This window comes from Anopheles arabiensis, chromosome 2 (genome assembly GCF_016920715.1).
Source record: "Anopheles arabiensis isolate DONGOLA chromosome 2, AaraD3, whole genome shotgun sequence".
NCBI lineage: Eukaryota > Metazoa > Arthropoda > Insecta > Diptera > Culicidae > Anopheles > Anopheles arabiensis.
Genome location: NC_053517.1, coordinates 65,450,115 through 65,468,160, shown reverse-complemented (window position 1 = coordinate 65,468,160; position 18,046 = coordinate 65,450,115). Strand labels below are relative to the sequence as shown.

Below are 18,046 nucleotides of genomic sequence, written 5' to 3'. Positions count from 1 at the left end.
GAGCACGCTGGATCGAATGCCACGCGGTTCTGATTATGGGTACGCTTTTACTAGCCGCCCCATACACACACACACACCGTATCTTTAGCTGTTCATATTGATAACTCTATTGATACTTTCAGCGTTATCAATTTCAAACATGCGCCCACCGGAATAACTCCAAAATAATGTAATCAACGAAATAAAAGTAACAAAAAAAAATTCAAATAAATAAATTATCCCACTGTTACGGGAAAAAACAGAGCACTTAGTACATACAATAGGCCACGGCATGGATGCAAAGATCTAATAAGGTATACTTATTTGGAATTCGCTGGAGGCATGACTTTTGCAGCATGGCGTTTCGCACGCCGTTTGCAAACAATCACACCCAACCGCTGGCACTTATCAATTCATGTAGTACGAGGCATTTCTGTCTTAAAAATAATAAACACAGCACTCACACAACATTGCCGACTACTACTAGCGCGCTGGAGCCGATGATCGTAAGGAGTAGCAGCGGCATCGCTTAATAGGATTGATAAGAGGCAATAGTTCAGTTATTGCGGGCATATTTGGGTTTTAATCATAGCCGCAAGGGATGCCCACCAGTTCTTTGCCAGCAGCCCGTTGGTACAGAAGCGGTGTAACACGAGACTTCTGCTGCGGTATTGCGGGAGTTCGAACATTTGAAGAGGATCGAATGTGCATACACATATTGTACAAACGACTGAGTGTGGTTGCACAGTGTCCCAACAGTAAAGATCCCCTCGCATTTGCATGAAGTGGTGAAGTGAAGTAAAATTGGTGAAGCGTGAGGTTTAATTTTGCAAACTGCTCATAATATAAAGCCCGACGATGGATGTGAAGCTACTGAAAACAAATAAAGTTCCTGTTCACCTTCCTAGTCGAAGGAGGAATTCTAACACCAAAGGTAATGAGCGTCATACCTTGCCTTGGAACTGTAAACCTAAACTGCTAAATTCCCAATGTGACGTTGATTGCTTGCATAGGGAAATGGAATATGATTGTGTGATATTGTAGCTTGCCAGGCCAGGCCAGGCCATTGATAAGGCATTCGCGCAATGTTCATCGCTAGACACGACACAATAACAAATAGGAAATGTGAGTGAAAAAATCAAAATAACGCTGTTCCTATCACATGAACCCAGTAGCCACCAGATGTGTTTATTTAGGAATTGTGAATGCAACGTATTTGAAAGAAAAAGCTAACAAAATCAAACATTTCTCAAATAATGGAAGTTTTGGTCGGTAAAAATTGATATTTACCGACACTCGTCTTACTGACACACGCGTTACACGCGATCTACCAGTGCAAACATACCTCTGCGAGAAAGATTCACTTATCTCCTCACTGCGTAAATGACCTTCGGAGTACACAGTCGTCTATGACGATCAACAGACAGAATCCGATCTGTTAGTTTATTAATAATTGCAAGTGTTTGCATGCACATTATTGCTACGTACATTATGTGATACACAGCATGTGCTTTCGAGATAAGTAAATCGATCAAAGCTTTATGTTATAACTGATTTCCTAGCCATCAATCATCGCGTAAGTGTACACTGCGCGCCTCGTGGAAATGGTACGTCCATATATTTCTTGTTGTGACACGCAGCAACATCTCAAAGCTTCAATAAAGTGTTATCAACGCATACAAAAATTGTTCATAGGCAATTAGAGTCGTTCACTAAGGCTAGCACCGATGTACCGTTATTATGATGTTTTTTTATTAGAATTTACGAAGTTAAGATTACTTTTTTAATAAAATTAAAAATTAATTAAGAATAATACAAAACATTAGTTACCTCCACCGATAATCTGAGCACCAAAGGATATTCCTACAGCTTCTTGCACCGATAGTAACTTCCAACTACAAAGCCATTATCAGAAAAGAACACAATTAGCATTTTTTAAATATATTTTCAATAGAACTTTGGCGTTTTGACAAGATGAAAAAACATGAAAACATGTAATTAAATAGGGAGGTAATGTAAATGTGATGCATTTGGTTTATGTTGTAAAATACAAACTAAATTTTAATTATCTGCGGAATTGATGTCTACCACATAATAGTAATAGTAAATTACATAGTCTCTTCTTCTTCTTCTTTGGCTCAACAACCGTTGTCGGTCAAGGCCTGCCTGAACCACTAGTGGGCTTTGGCTTTCAGTGACTAATTGATTTCCCCCCATAGCAGGATAGTCAATCCTACGTATGGCGGCACGGTCTATTTGGGGATCGAACCCATGACGGGCATGTTGTTAAGTCGTACGAGTTGACGACTGTACTACGAGACCGGCTTAAAAAATTACATAGTAAAATAGCAAAATAGTAAAATTACATTATTCTTATTTGTGTTTAATTCTTTCTCCTGTGTATTTGAAAAAGGCCCGTCAACTCTTTTCAATGTCATTGCCAACCGCACTGACAAACTTCATTCGGTATTTTATCCCGAATCTTCACCAAACGATTGTTGAATTCGTCCTAACTCAAATGCCTAAATATCCTAGCATATATTCCCAAACACTAAAGTCCAATGGTATCAATTCTTGAGAAGCTGCAGGCCATTCAGATGAGCTGATGAAATAAAAACAAATTCCTCGCTCGCCATTTTCGAAGGATTGCAGCCTTATGCGTTGGAGCTGAACCCAGCTGAAAGCAAAAACTGTCTTTTCCAAATAGTATTTTAGCGCAAGGCTACATTTGATTTGAATGGCATATGATAACGTGTTGCCAATAGTACTTCTTGTTAAGTTTTACGCCTCTGTCAATGAATAAAAATGACAATTTCCCTGATGTCGATACAGTTTGATATCGTTCAACTGCCATTTTTTACGGCTGCTATATCACGCAAACATGCTCCTTAAATACGATTATTCAGCATGTTCAAAGTTCTTGCTTGCTCCAAAGTAACCTGACTATAAAGAGATCTAACTACGCTACTACTGTTTGAATCCATTACATTTTTTTTGGGGAGTGAACTGAAAACTTTTTGTTTTTATTTCGAACCATTAGAATACAAGACAATATGTATAAATTATCTTTAAAAAAATACTAATGAGCTTGACACGCAATGGCGAGAAACACTATAAAGGAGGAATCATGTACGGGTGTCTCTTCTACGTTGCTACCGTGTGCAATATAAAAAATGAATAAATTAGATTGTTTAGTGGAACCGATGCAAAAGCCCAGATAGCCACACAACCGACTGTTACCGATAACTAAGGCTAGCATATTATTCATACATACGCACATAAATTCAAATCAATCCAGGTAAATTTTGGCAAAACAGCATTCTTATGCAAAGGAGATTCCTGATTGTAGCTGTATATTTTCATCAACATTTATTCTATCTGGGGTCATACGGGCCAGCTCGGAATGCTACATTTATTTTTTCGAATTGGCGAAACAGATTGTTCATATCAGCAGTCGTGGCTCTGTCTATTGTTACTGAAACACAGCATCAAAACAAGGATTTGTATCCTAATATAAAAACAAACTTAAGAATTTTAACTTAACTACCTATTGCAATTGCGTGGTGTGTACTAAGAATCAACAAAAAAATTATTCAAAAAACATTATCATCATCTGGCTCTGGCTATATGGCTAGGTGAAACATTGTGTCAAAGGGCACCCGTATACCATGCTACGAAACTGATTATAACATCCTTCTGATATTATGTTCTGTAGAAAGAAGATGGTTGCTCTTTAGACTGAACCTTAGTAATGATCAGAAAAGTTGTAAAAAATCAGATTTTATGAGAAATTATGGAATTTAGCTCACCCATCTTGGGGTATGCCTGACTTGGTTGATTCTAGTCCCGTGGTGTTGTTGGCAAGTCGTATCATATTCAACTCTCGTCTAGACTGAGCCACTCACAAACCACAGAACGGGATTACATTACTCTGGATACAACACTAGTGATGTGTCTTCTTCGGTGATTTAATGAAAATGATTGAGTGATTTTAATGTTTACTTAGCAATGAACGATCATGATCACAACATCACCATGAAGAGTTAAATAAATATTTTCAACTGCAAATAAGACATGTATTGCGGCACAAAAATAAGTTTTCAAAATAAAATAAAAACAACGTCTAAATGAGCACATGGGTTGAAATGAATTAAGAATTAGTTTTTCATTACTTCATTTTTATAACCAATTACTGTGCAAATAGCCGTTAATGTATCGTTTTGAATAATCGTTTATATATGTGATTTTGTTTTATGTTTACTTGTATTGTTGCACCTCCTGGATACGATAATATGACAAAAGCTCAGATTTTCACAAGTTTCTTATAATTTATAATTTAAATATTTTTTTTAAGTTCCATACGGGCCATAGCAGTAGAGGACTTGGTTGATTGAAGTTGCTGTAACAAATAAAAAAGATTGTAGATGCTAGAAGAATGTTATCAATTATTAATAATTGTGGTTGATCAATTGATTGAGAATTAAAACAGGTGTATGGTATCGAAGTTTATTTATATTATTATTTAATAAAGTGTTATTATTTACTAAATATGCTTATTTGTTTAAACATGGTTTTGTAAGATCGAAAACATGTAGCACACTTCCGATGAAAAGTAGTTTAGATTTCTTGATCAATATTGTTTTTTTTTCTTCCTCGATCCATTCCAGCCCTTTTTATCATCTGCTTGACTACCACTCTATCAATTGCGTGCTTTACGATGGGACTGTTCTTTCATATCTATAAACCAACAAAATTAATACTAGATGATCGGTTAACGATGCGTCAGATTATGCCCTATTACCGATGGTGGAAGGATACAGATGATGTTTTGGTATGAGTAGCAGCATTTATCATCATTATTGCAATAATGCTACTAAAATAGCTATCGTACGATATTTTCTCTACAAAACAATACACTTATCTGCCGTAGGTCACGTGTCGAATATTCATCTTCAATGTAACCAACTCCGAACGTTGGTTGGGTGGGCTAGACGATCAGCTTAAAATGCAAGAAGTGGTTCCAATCGTGTACCGTGAAATACTGGAACACGACAACGTTACCTTCCACGAGCACAATTCTACCATGTCGTACGTCACCAGAAGGCGTCTAGTGTTTTTACCCGATGGTAATGTTCCAGGCATACTTAATAAAACCATCATCGTGCCAAACATTTCATTGCTTGTAAGTGTGCTCAAATGTGCAATGTTCTAACTGTAATAGGTAGACTGTCGAGATGTAATATTATCAAACGTGTCTGCTTGCAGGGTGTAGCCGCGAGGATGGAAAACGACAACTTCTTCATGAAGCGAGGATTCAATTTCATTTACTCCATGTCTGGGGATACTGTATTCAGCCGCATGACAATCTATGACTACTTATGGAACACGAGACCACCATTCTTGGACCAGGCTAGAAAGTTTGTCCCGGGAATGGTGCCATCAGATAATGTGGGCGTTTTGAAAACGGTACGATCCTTTCGCATTGTTTTCGCCATCCTCGCGGAATGTTTGTTAATATACAGTATTTTCCCATCTTCATGCTTAGATGTACGAGGATCACGAGGATCACGTAAATGTGCGGCATGGAAAGCGGTACGGTGATGATCAATTTTTCATGATGAATACTTACGAGTACGAACCCACGGTGCCGGGCTTCAGTCTCGCCAAGGGCGACTGTTTTGCTTCCATTCTGAACTCCTCCGAAGGAGCTACCTATCCACAAAACTTGGACGAACAATCGGTGCTGATCTACTGGCGCAAGACACTCTGCAGGGCAGTGCCACTGTACTTTGAGCGACGAGTGCAGAAAGGTCCACTGACGGGGTACAAGTACGTGCTACCCGATAATTCGTACGATCGTCTGCCCGACAGTAACGCTGACTGCTACAAAGGCCAGTTCGGATTACTTGAGGATGGAATGACGGACACCTCCAAATGTTCCCATGGTGAGTATAAATTATTGGTAGATCAATGTGCATAAGAATCATTTGTCATTAGCAATGCATAATATTAACAATGCATAACATAATATTTACAAGGCTTTAATCGTGACTATACACAAAGGTTTATCTGTGTAGCTTAACTTCATATCACTTCATGCTTCACCAAACGCAGCACAAGCGAAATTTTCCTCAATGTAGAGCAAGGCCAGCATAGTCGGTGCCCGGCAAGCTAAAAAGAAACGTTTCCCCTCGACCGAGCCCACAAAGCGTACTTTTTCCACAGTAATCTGTCTAAAAGCAACCAAATCTCGAGAGCAGCAATTATCAACCACTAAAAACAAACGAGCTTATAAGCGAGTGAAAAGTACGCAAGCCATCGCTTTTAACGTAGAGAAAAACAGGCAGAATTGAGATGGTGTAACGACGAGCGAAATGTGAAAGAAACCCTTGTTTGTGTTTGCTTTGACATGCACGACACGTCAGCACAGCCTCTGCTTATACGATCGTCTAATGAAGCTAAGCAGGATCGTTATGTTTCAAGCCAAAGAGTGTCAATGTCAGCCAATGCTGATTGCTCGAGTCTTGCAGGCCACGGTGTAGACAAACAAACACGATTTGGTTCATTATCTCTGGCCGTGCTTTGTCATTCGACCTTGAGGTAAGCAGCAAGAGCATTATCACTAGGTCGTTCTGATACGGATCAGTGGGTCAACAAGCCTAACCTATCCCAAAAGAAGTACAGATCAATTCGTTTCATTCAAGTTACGACAAATGTAGTTGCATGCATAGATACGCTGTGATTGCAAATGCAAATAGTAGGAATAATACCCATTGATCAATAAGAGGTACTGGAAACAAAATGTACCGTTGCCCTTAGGACGGGATATAGTCGTGATAGGAATCGAACCCGTCATAAGAGTTAGTAAGTAGATCCAATCAAAAGATCTCCGATCCGCTCTATACATAATAAAATAAAATATATTAACAAAACAGGTTCAGTCGTCAGCTCGTACGACATGTCATGGGTTCAAGACCCAAATGAACCGTGCCGCCATAGGTGTAGAGGACTTGACTATCCTACTATAGGAGGTAATCCATACCTCACTGAGAGCCAACCCCACAAGTGGTACAGGCAGGCCTTGACTGACAACGGTTGTGTTAAGCCAAAGAAGAAGAAGGATTGACAAAAAAATTAATCTAATTTCTATTAACCACAATAGCTAAAAGACTAAGGCGGCTAGAATTAGGGAGACTTTCACTAAAGGGCTTTCAAAGTCGATGCTAAGCTAAAGACGCGCCTCCTTTTTCACTGAAGTTCACAATATTTAATTTGTTGAATATGGTTGTTATTTTTTACAAATAAAATGCTGTTTTCTACAACAAAGTATTGAGGAATGTGAGTTTTTCGCATTGCAAATAATGGCCACTACAATAGAGTATTCAGACGTAGATTTGAAAGTCGTAGTAATATCTTTTAATATTAGACTCAACGGCTTATTAAATAAAAATACGACAAATGAAATAAGATATGGGAGCAGAATTATATGTCAAACTTGAGTTATTTCAGTGGTACAATTTTACAAATTAAAAGCTTAAATCTGAGGTCCTGTAAATTAGTACAGGGTTGTTTATCCAGCGCACTTTGTCCAATCGTCAATGGATAGTCAGGAAGAACAAATATTCATACAAAAACCACTCTATCTAACAGACATTGCTCCCCTCCTGCCATGCTACTATCAGAGTCACCCACGTGTAGTCCGACCTTGGCTAGGCCAAACCCAGTGTTGGGTAAACGTTGAATGATTAGGAACGGAATGGAACACAATTTATATGAAAAGAGAACGGAACGACACGCGTAGATTAACAGGTATTACAGGTATTAGGTATTAGGTATGCTGTTGTGATTATTTATGAGTTTGGTGGACCGTGAGGAGTTGTTGACTGAAAATTTCGTCTGATTTAAATAGATCTATATTAAAATCCACAATGAAGTATAACTATGTGTGTCAGCAGTGAAATATTTTATTTTATTTTCTTTTTTCTATTTGTGTTTTACTAGTGACCTTGCTTGCATTGTGTTTGAGCGTTCCAACCTTTCCGATCGATGAGAACTTTTCGATCGATTCGACCGTTCCGTCCGAACCTATTAAGTTCAAAATTTTGTATCATTCAAAATGAAAGCACAACTATTTTTAAAAATAGTTCTATTATATGGTGCGAGAAAGCATAACCGACTCCGACCCGTTGGTGCAACAAGTTCGGGTCGGGTCGGGCCACGGTAGGTTCAGTTTGATCCGAGGATGCAGCGAGTTCGGGTCGACCCGAAAGATCAGTAGGTACGAGGGGGTTCATTCCGACCCGCGGGTGCAGCGAGTTCAGGTCGACCCGAAAGATCAGTAGGTGCGAGAAAGCATAAGCGACTCCGACCCATTGGTGCAGCGAGTTCGGGTCGGGTCGAGTCAAGGTAGGTTCAATACTTGACCCGAACTCGCTGCACCCTCGGGTCAAACTGAACCTACCGTGGCCCGACCCGAACCGAACTCGCAGCACCCACGGGTCGGAGTCCCTTATGCTTTCTCGCACCTCCTGATCTTTCGGGCCGACCCGAACTCGTTGCACCCACGGGTCGGATTTGATTCCGACTCCGACCTAGCGCACCCGCTGCACCCACGGGTCGGAATCGATTCCGGCTGGCTCGCACCCGACTCCGGGTCGGGTCGTGAAATGAATCGTATGACCCAACACTAATTCGTACTATATGTAGGTTCTACATACCTGAAGAAGGGGCAATTTCAGCTTGATATAAAAACACTTATCTTTTGCCATGTCATGTTGATGTAGTCCATGATTTTAATAAAGCCTTTCCATTTTCCAAGTTTCCTATATCAACCATATTCCTTGTGATTTCATGCGAAACCTTTACCTTGTTTTCCAGATGTTCCAATCGTAGCTACAAGTCCACACTTTTATGCACGCAACTTCTCCAACGCCCATAAGATTACAGGAATGATACCAGATCGGGAAAATCAACACAGCTATGCAATTGTGGATCCATCCTTCGGAATTCCATTGGACCAGTGCGCCCGTACCCAAACGAATCTTGCTATACCAGAACTCACTGGCTACTCGGCAGACATCAAACGGTTCAGTGACATGATCATTCCAATGTTCTGGATTGAATATGTACGTCTATCTGACAGTGCTCTGACTGAAATGAATGAGAAATAATTGTATGTACTTTTCCCTCCCCTTCAAACAGCATCAACAAGAACTGCCCATCTACATTATACGTACACTTCAGGCATTTTACGTCATACGGGATGTGGAACCATACTTGCCTTACGTGTTGTACTTGTGCTTTATGTTGCTACTGGCGGTCGCGTTCCGAGAGGCAGCACGCTACAAAATGCAAGGAAAAATATCTCCAACAAAGTATACCAAACCTCAACTAACTAGCCTCTAGCACGCCAAATCGTAACTGTCAACCTACAGTGTCAGTATGCCGCCTTTTCACGGTCATCATGAGCCATCTGATTTGTGATAATTCATTCATTTAAAAGCAAACAAATAAAACCTTCTAATATTTTACATTGTTAGTTCTATTGTTTTCATTCTTAATTACCACAGGTTCACTTTATTTTATGCTTTACATAGGTGTTTAAAATTATCAACGATCCTGAAGAAGCCAGAAGTTTATTCCTAATTAAAGACCACAATGCGAAAATGTTTGAATTTCCTTTAACATTTCCACATAGATAGGAATATAAAACAAAACTTTGTAATGTTTAAATTAAAGCAAAAACTGTTTTTACCGTATAAATATAATGCAGAAACTTTACTTATTGGCTACCCTTAGAAAGCGCATGTGCAGGTGTGTGGGGGAGTAACCGTCTGTACAGGGCACATGTGTAATGATGCCAAAAGCAAACAAAAACAAACTAGCACACACATGTAACTCTAGTAACGGGACTCCTCTTGGGTTTGTTTCACTTTCAGTTTAAGATCTTGCGCGAACTTTCCTCCCCGCTGAACCGCTCGGAGTACACTTTATCACGTAACGCTGGCTGTAGTGCTGGACCTAGCAAAGGTTCTAATTCGGCGATGCGCTTCCGGAATCGCTCTCTATCTCTGGCTGCCATCTCCCATTCGCCTTTGCGTGCTTGGCGGTAGGCAAAGTCCCATGCTCTCATAACGTGCACCACCGGTTTTGAGTTGAACCGAACCTAAACGACGAAATAATGATACGAAACAGGACGATACGATACGCCATTAATACATTGCAAAATACTCCTTACTATTATAGAATGCACTTTATGGAAAGCAATAGTCATACATAAAAGATCGTATGGAATTTTCTTTAAATGCTCTAATACCTATTGTTATACTCGTTATGACAACTTAAATGCTTTATTTTTCACATGGATTCGAACAAACATATATTTCGTTAAGGGTGTCATTAACAGAAACAAACAACAACAAATGAATGAAATATGTCTTTTAGACAAAATAACTGCACAAACCATTCAAAATTGCGTCAGTAAAAAAATAACAACTAATGACCTTCGGCCGACCGTTCGTTACATGGAGGAATGGCTATGATGGGAATTCCCAGTGATCGCTGACTCATGAATGACGAAAGATCAAAGCTAGCTAACATACAGTCTTGGACACAATCTATGTGCATTGCGAAATAAATAAACTTTTTCGATACTTTATATCAAGTTGTTGTTTAAATGATTGTTTAGGTACTATTTATCGTCGCTGGGGCTTAGTTGTTTGTGTGTGTGCATTGTTTTAATCAGTAAACATATCAAAGAAATCTAGGTGTAAGAAATTATGGTAAAAGCACACCCACCTTCTTCTCCTCGAATCCGGACGAAGAGTTGGAATCATCGTTCAGGGCGTCATAATCTTCGCAGAAAACGATACTATCGTCATCATCATCGTCATATTCAAGCCCATCTGCGCCATCCGTACCCTCGTCATCCGAAATGTCCTCGCTCGTGTAATCACTCTTGCCGTCTTCCTCCTCGTCATTATTTTCCTCTTGGCTATCGTCTGAATGCTGGTGGTGCAACACAAAACTCAAAGCTGGACAAAAATTACGACGAGGAGGACGTCGTCGCGCAGGGCTGGCAGATGGAGTAGTAAACACGTCGTAGTCGCTGAACACTACATATTCATTGTGGTTGCTAGGTTCGATATCACATTTCAGCTTGCTTTGTTCGCCGATCCTGTCCACCGAATCGGGCGCAACAGTAAGCGCTTGTTTGGCAGGGACATTTTGGTACCACCCGTTGGCCGACAACGCAGGTGCTGCGGTCATACTGTCGGAAGACGCATGAAGGTGCATATTATCGGTTAGAACGATGTCTTGCAGTGCATCGTGAAAGCTTCCAATACTTCCAGTCGATGACGGGCTGAAGCTCGACGACAAACATCGTTGGGGCAGCGAGTGTGTTTCCATCACAGGATTGCTATACACAGCTTCCCGGAAATCGTAGCCATAGCAGCTATCGTCCATAGATAAGGCTAGATTATCGCTCAAAATGTCTCTACGCAGCGCGTGTCGTTTCTTATCTTTTCGATTTTTACCACAGCCTTTGCTACTGCCGCCCTCGCTACCTGCATGTACGTTCTGGTTGCTTTTGTATGTGTCTTTCCTTCGCTTTCGCCGCCCAGGCCGTGACGCGTTTCGATCGCTACGCGCTGTTTCCTCGAAATACACACCAGCTGGGGTCATGGAAATATCGTCGACCGTGCTACTGTAGTCCAATGGCACCGTAAGTTGACCCTTTCCATTACTGGTCGTTTCGAATATAGGAATGCACGACGATGAAGCGTTCGTCACTTTCTTCGCCTGCTCCTCTTTCTCCACCATGGTTTGCGATACGTGTGCCTCTGGTTTCGTTCCGTTCAGAACAGACAGTTGACCAGCTGACCAGCTGACGATATTTAAAAAGGTGCCCTTGAGTGCCGCTAACACAGCAACCGCGGGAGATTTAGAGGCACCCATCTTAAGGTCGGCTAGCTTTTCGCTACCATCTGTAATGGAATAGTTGTGCTGCGGAAGTCGATGTTTTGACCATTCATCAAATGCAACCTCCTTCATGGGCGGAACTGAACCGTTGATATCGCCAGCCGACGAAGGGTAGTAAGGTTGCTTTCGTTCGGACAGCATTGCGTACGGGGTGAATATTTACACTGTTATTGCTACGAATCTTTAGTATCACCGCAAGAACGGGTTTCTATATACAGAATATTTTCACTAACGATTGCGATGCAATCCACCTGGGGAAATCTCCTATTATTCCCAGCGGTGCGACGTCACGGTCACGATATTAGAGTCCAAACGTGCGTTCTTAGTCATCGTGATCGAATTTAGCATCAATAACATTGGCATAATTACGCGTAGAACAGACTGCCCGTTGTTCGACGACGTCGAGAAAACTCGAGTGCTTAAGCACGAAATCTTTTGTTCCGCCACACCAACACCACCAACAACATCAACTCGTGGACCACAGTTATGCGACTTCCAATGCACGAACGGTTGCGAATTTTCAACACTATTCAGAATACACCCTTTCCAGATGCAGAATGTTTCGTCGGACACTATATTTTTGGCTGGTATTTCCATTATTAATCGCGCTTTTCGGATTATTTCACTTGCGTTGCTGCTTATTCCTGTTTTCTTTCGCCATTTTGTGCTGAAAATGCTGAATTTCGTTTCTGATGCAATCCTAAGATGACAGCTGTCAGCGTGAAGCGCTGAAACATTCAGCACAGCCCTGGACAATATCGCACGGAACGAAAATATACACTAGATGGCGCTAATATCGGTTGATGTACCCAACCGACAATTTCAAATATTTCCGACGTCGGGTGTACGTCGTGTGAACGTTCACCCGACGTCGGGTGCTCGTCGCATTTAAGTCAATATACGACGAAGCGAAATTTTTTAAGCCGAAAAACGCCACAATTATGGCGGATTTTCTGGAGTATTTCGCTCGTGGTTTTTGTCTAAGACAATGGCCATAAAAAAGTGGTTCAAAAAGTCGATACCCCCTCTCCCCCTTACTCTTTTTCCCTGTGGGTACCGTACGATCCATCTCGCTATTCTCACATGGTAGCGGGAGTGATATCGCTTGTCTGCTGTATTCTTTATCCGTTCACCCAGAGCGTATTCGCTTTGAGTGACGTCGCTTCCCCACCTCCTTCATTCCCACGCTTCTCTCCCAGCAGTTTATTCGCGAATGCTTGACCTTGCCTTGTGTGCTTGACTTGGTTATTGTTTTTTTTTCCTTCCGTTTTTTTTGGCTGCTTGATGCATTGCGCGTTGGCTAGAGCCGTCGTTCGAATCTGGATTTGATCAGCGTGCAAGTTGTCGCGTGGATGTATGAATAGCTTTACCGTTGGAGCTATTTACCGGATCGATTGATTGCATGCTGCGTACGGGTTTTATATTGTTTCTTAATGCAGTTAGTTGCACTTGTAAAACAAATAATAATCAATCAATGGACGATCATCAATGCACTAGCACACACAACATATCATGTGAAGCCAACCAATGCTTAACATTGTCAAATATTCAAATGAGGGATGATGTCTTTGAACACATTTTTCTTTTCATTTTTTTATTGTTTTTATTCAACAATGTACAATTCCTCCAAACCCCCCCCCCCTCTCCATCCTTCCCACACAATAAGGGTCTTCTTCCTAATTAACGGGGGCTCCTCTCCGGAAGAGAAAAAGGCACGTCTCCCCTGCCTCTCGCTCAATGCTGTAAGCGAGCAGGGCCCGCCTCGGCTTAGCTGGCGCACGCATCGCTCGCTCGCGTTGCTCAGCTTGCATCTTCTCTAGCTTTTTTTGGAAACGCATCATCGTTGCGGATGGTGCTGCGCGGCCATATCGCTATCTGGAGGGTGGCATAGAGAGTTGTGTTCTAGCCCGTCGCTGCACTCGCCATTGACGCAGCATGCGTAAAGGACGTTTATGCTGCATGCATTGTCGATAGCGCCGCGGCTTCGGTCGGGGATTGGCTGTGGCGACCGGCCCCCCGGGAGCCTTAAATGCCGATGGTGCAGCCGGAGCCACGCGCCAAGCTGCTCCACGTGTCCCCGCATTCTATGGATGGCTTAGCTGGTTTCGGGCCGCCCGTTATCGTGCTACTCGAACACAACACAACAACATACCCGTCCTAGGTTCAAGTCCCGTATGGTCCAAGTGGCCCAGGACTGGCTATTCCGCTGTCCCGGAAAATCAATTAGTAACAGGTAAAGTCAACTCGCACGAATTAACAACATGCTCGTTTTCGGTTCAATCCTCGTATGGACTATCTCTCGTAGCAAGGGCTAACTATCCGAAATTTCTTTTCAAAGTGTGGCTGGAAGGAAGAACATCGACCTACAAAAAATGCATGTTGCTCCCTTCCTGTATGTCCTTCCCGTACCTATCTGCTCCCTTCAGCTCGCTTCGCTCTCGTCCCCCATTGTTTAGAACCCATCGTCGCTCCAGAACAATGCGCGCTGCTGCACGCAACCCACGCCTTCATCTTCTCATCTCACCTCTTCGACTATCACCCTTGCCGCTCCTCCTTCCGCTCTTGTTTGCTCCCCTTTTCCTTTCTCCTTTCCTCCTTCTTTCCTTTCTATTCATGTTGCTTTTCAATATGGCTAGTATGCTTTAGGATGTAAATGTAAACTAAATGTAAAATGTAAACTGTATTTACCGTGCTTAAGGCAAACAATAGTGAGGTGCGGGCAGGGGCGGTTCAACCAGTTCGCAAACTAAGCGGCCGCGTGAGGCCCCGAGGTGAGGAACCCATCCCCCCACTCGGAAGTAGAAGTGCTTCGCAATCCTTCTCTGGTTTAGAATTCCTCATACAACTTCTCGCTCGACACATCCGAATGGTCAACTTTCGTGTGTCCGCTTAGGGCCTCCACTCGTGCTAATACGCCACTGAATGCGGGTCAACCTACCGGGTCGGAACCATCCGGATCATTTGGGAGGTGCGATTCCTTTGCAAATCGCTGCTCCCACGAGTCGGAATGGTACCTGTCGAATTACCTGGCGCCTCGCTGACAACATATCAGCGCTCCTTGGAACCACGTAGTCGATTACAGCCCGTGGCCAATAAGACCCACAGCTCCCGTATAAATTTTAATCTTCTTCTTTGACGTAACGAACAATGCTGTGGACAGGGCTAAAACTTCTTCACCTTACTAAAATCAAGCTATAGGATAGTCGGTTCTTGCTATCGGGGGAATGATCCGGATGAGAATCGATCTCGTATGGCCTCATAGGATCCGGTCTCTTAGTGATGATCGACTGCGTCAAATGAGTGACGATTAAAAGCATTCTGCCGTTTGGTTTAAAGGGTATACAATATGCGGCATTTAATTGCTGCTCTTCCGCATAAAAAATTTACCACCATGTTTCCCAAATCTACACGCATTTTAATACTGTGTTTGTGGTTGTGCTAGTCACAAAACGTTTTCCGTACAATGTGGCAAGTAAACGGGCACGAATTGGTACAGCATTTGGTGTGCCAGAGCCATTGCTTCTAGCAATTTTCCTTTAACTAACTAACGGATCATGAGGATACTGATCGTTCGCAGCCAATGCCAAAGCCACACATGTGAAAAACAAGGAGAAAGAAAACTCCCTCACGTGCGAGAAAGAGCAGCAACAACCAAACCGTAGAGCCGATGGGATTGTAAGAATGCGACGGGAGATCATCCTCTGTGAGCGAGAGTGAAACAGAAGTCAGAACCATAAACTTTCCATCCATAATTTGTGACCATAATTTGGGTGTGAGTCTTCGCTCCATACAAATCGTCAAAAAAACATTTTCGCTTGGTCGGAAATCGCGGCGAAAACCGCCTTTTGCGGATAGGGTCTTCGCTCCATACAAATCGTCAAAAAAACATTTTCGCTTGGTCGGAAATCGCGGCGAAAACCGCCTTTTGCGGATAGGGAAAGGTTAAAACTTATTTTACGAATAAATCTTGTGGATCGCTTTTGATTGATCAGCAATATTGCAAATTTTGTTTCAAGTCATTATTTCTATTTAAAAAAAGACGAATATCACCAACTAGAAGTCCCTTTTCGGCGCTGCGATTCAGCACCGCTGAAACGGGCGAAATTTGGCCAGCATAACTGGCTGTCATTTTTTACTTTTCCCGCTAAAGTCGATTGGCTGGTAGAAATAGTTGGATATTTACACTGAATTCATTGTTTGTTTGTTGCTTGTCGCTGTTGCCGGTAATTTTGAGCGAATTCTGAACTAACGCCAGTGAAAATTATGTCAACCCTCGAGGTGTGTGAAAAGTACTACGGTACGAAAAACATCTACGAACTGTTCGGCGTCGAAAAAAGCGCGTCCGATCAAGAAAGTAAGTAAAGCTTTGTTGTGCCCGATCTGGCAAGGGAAGCCGTTTTGACGCCCAATGTGCCTTCTCGGTTCTATTATTTCTTGCAGTAAAGAAAGCTTACTACCGACTGTCGCTACAAACTCACCCGGATCGTGTGCCGGAAAGTGATAAGCAAGAGGCGACCGAAAAATTTAAGGTTCTAAGCAAACTGTACAACATTCTCAGCAACAAAGACTCGCGCGCGATCTACGACGAGCGAGGCACCGTCGATGATGATGACAACGCTAGCACGAACTGGTTAGCTAGATGGCAACAGTTCTTCAAACCACTGACTACAGAGGACATCGACAACTACCAGAAAAGCTACGTCGGGTCGGAAACGGAGCGAAATGACATCAAGCGTGCGTACTTGCGTGGAAAAGGTTGCAAAAACTCGATGATGTGTACGGTTCCGTTCATGCAGTGCGAGGACGAACCGCGCATTGCAACAATTGTGCAAGAAATGATCGACAGCAAGGAGGTCCCAGAATACAAGATCTTCACGAATGAGCCAGAAGCAAAGCGCAAGCAACGGCACAAGAAGTACGCCCGCGAAGCCAAAATGGCCAGCCAGATGAAAAAGAAGCAGGAGGATACGTCCTCGTTGGAGCAGCAAATTGCACTCAAGCGAAAGAGCGCTTTCAGCTCCTTGATTGAATCGCTAGAAGCAAAGTATGGCAACAATGACGATGATAGCGACGAGCTTTACCAGAGTGAAGAGGAACCGCCCAAAAAACGGAAGATGCAACAAGCAAAACGGAATGTACGTCAGTCAACGAAGACAGCTCCGAAAAAGCCGGTGTCAGCAAAGAAGAGAAAATCATCCAAGTAGGTTCGAGACCAACACAAATAACACAAGTATGATAAAATTTACCGATAGGCGGGCCAACCGACAGCTGGTTACCGATTATAGCCAGTTAACAATAATCGCTCTGCGGCAAAACGAGTTTATGATCTAACATTATTGAAACACCTTTACTATTTGTACGCTTCAAAATCATTAATTTTTAAGCGAATTAATTTGAATTTAACTCGTGATAAATCCGTTTTGAAAGACACACGAATGTGGCATTCTTGTCACATACATTACGGGTTCGGTTCTGTAATCATCTTTGATGCGATAGTTGAACAGGATAAGCTAAGAAAAATAATTGAAACAAATCAAACGATAACTAAGCGAACTTCTCTCCACTTTTGTAATTGGTAATTACATTACAATAAAGCAATTGCATGCAGTATACTAGAAACAACAAAGATACATCGTTCTTAACGAAAAGGTTTAATTGATCTAAACATTTTCCAGAAATGGGGGGAGGGGGGGGGATATGGCAAATGTCTTCGCTATTTTCCATTTTGAAACCCATGGCATGATCCACAAAGACCGTAGTGACTCGAGTTAAAGATTATATATCTAGATCCTTGAATAAAGTAGCATTATTGTGCGAGAACACACTCTTGCGTAGAGGCTACATCCTTTCCTATATTCACTGCTAATGTGTGCGTTGTCCGACTCTTTCACCACCTCGACTGACCAGGTTTTTAATCTTCAACGCGTTGATTACTCATCTTCCATGCTGTTTTCGGTGTTCCCCTATCCGTAAGTTGCCTCTTTCTAGATCCCAATTTGTCGGGCAGAACTATTAGTAGTGTCGCCATCAATTCGTTCTTTGAATCGTTTATCTGCCGGATGAGGTTCTCAGATGCCTGCTCAAT

General features: G+C 42.2%; 3 protein-coding genes across 4 annotated transcripts; 2 read left to right on the top strand and 1 right to left on the bottom strand.

Annotated features, from left to right (window-relative positions):
• Window positions 1–580: 580 nt before the first annotated feature.
• LOC120893789 (scavenger receptor class B member 1) lies at window positions 581–9,517 on the top strand. 2 transcript variants are annotated; one of them, XM_040295893.1, is made up of 8 exons: window positions 581–913; window positions 993–1,104; window positions 4,647–4,810; window positions 4,910–5,161; window positions 5,245–5,445; window positions 5,525–5,924; window positions 8,857–9,104; window positions 9,181–9,517. In XM_040295893.1, exons 2-8 carry the CDS (start codon window positions 1,065–1,067, stop codon window positions 9,382–9,384), a joined length of 1,509 nt encoding a protein of 502 aa, XP_040151827.1. In that variant the 5' UTR covers window positions 581–913; window positions 993–1,064; the 3' UTR covers window positions 9,385–9,517. The 2 variants fall into 2 exon arrangements, with proteins under 2 accessions (XP_040151827.1, XP_040151826.1); XM_040295892.1 differs by lacking the exon at window positions 993–1,104.
• LOC120893788 lies at window positions 9,505–12,648 on the bottom strand. The gene is made up of 2 exons (XM_040295890.1): window positions 10,777–12,648; window positions 9,505–10,144 (listed from the first exon to the last, which is right to left on the bottom strand). The coding sequence occupies exons 1-2, from the start codon at window positions 12,100–12,102 to the stop codon at window positions 9,914–9,916; spliced, it is 1,557 nt and encodes a 518-aa protein (XP_040151824.1). The 5' UTR covers window positions 12,103–12,648; the 3' UTR covers window positions 9,505–9,913.
• A 3,426-nt stretch (window positions 12,649–16,074) lies between these two features.
• On the top strand, window positions 16,075–17,587 carry LOC120908533 (J domain-containing protein CG6693). The gene is made up of 2 exons (XM_040319648.1): window positions 16,075–16,315; window positions 16,402–17,587. The coding sequence occupies exons 1-2, from the start codon at window positions 16,225–16,227 to the stop codon at window positions 17,163–17,165; spliced, it is 855 nt and encodes a 284-aa protein (XP_040175582.1). The 5' UTR covers window positions 16,075–16,224; the 3' UTR covers window positions 17,166–17,587.
• Window positions 17,588–18,046: the final 459 nt, after the last annotated feature.

Bases quoted from the DNA above. Each gene is read 5' to 3' on its own strand.
- LOC120893788 (XM_040295890.1), bottom strand. From the start codon at position 12,102: ATGCTGTCCGAACGAAAGCAACCTTACTACCCTTCGTCGGCTGGCGAT. The intron at 10,145-10,776 runs GTGGGTGTGCTT...TTCGTCGTTTAG, and splicing joins CCGGATTCGAGGAGAAGAAG to GTTCGGTTCAACTCAAAACC.
- LOC120893789 (XM_040295892.1), top strand. From the start codon at position 838: ATGGATGTGAAGCTACTGAAAACAAATAAAGTTCCTGTTCACCTTCCT. The intron at 914-4,646 runs GTAATGAGCGTC...GATCCATTCCAG, and splicing joins GAGGAATTCTAACACCAAAG to CCCTTTTTATCATCTGCTTG. The intron at 9,105-9,180 runs GTACGTCTATCT...CCCTTCAAACAG, and splicing joins CAATGTTCTGGATTGAATAT to CATCAACAAGAACTGCCCAT.
- LOC120908533 (XM_040319648.1), top strand. From the start codon at position 16,225: ATGTCAACCCTCGAGGTGTGTGAAAAGTACTACGGTACGAAAAACATC. The intron at 16,316-16,401 runs GTAAGTAAAGCT...TATTTCTTGCAG, and splicing joins AAGCGCGTCCGATCAAGAAA to TAAAGAAAGCTTACTACCGA.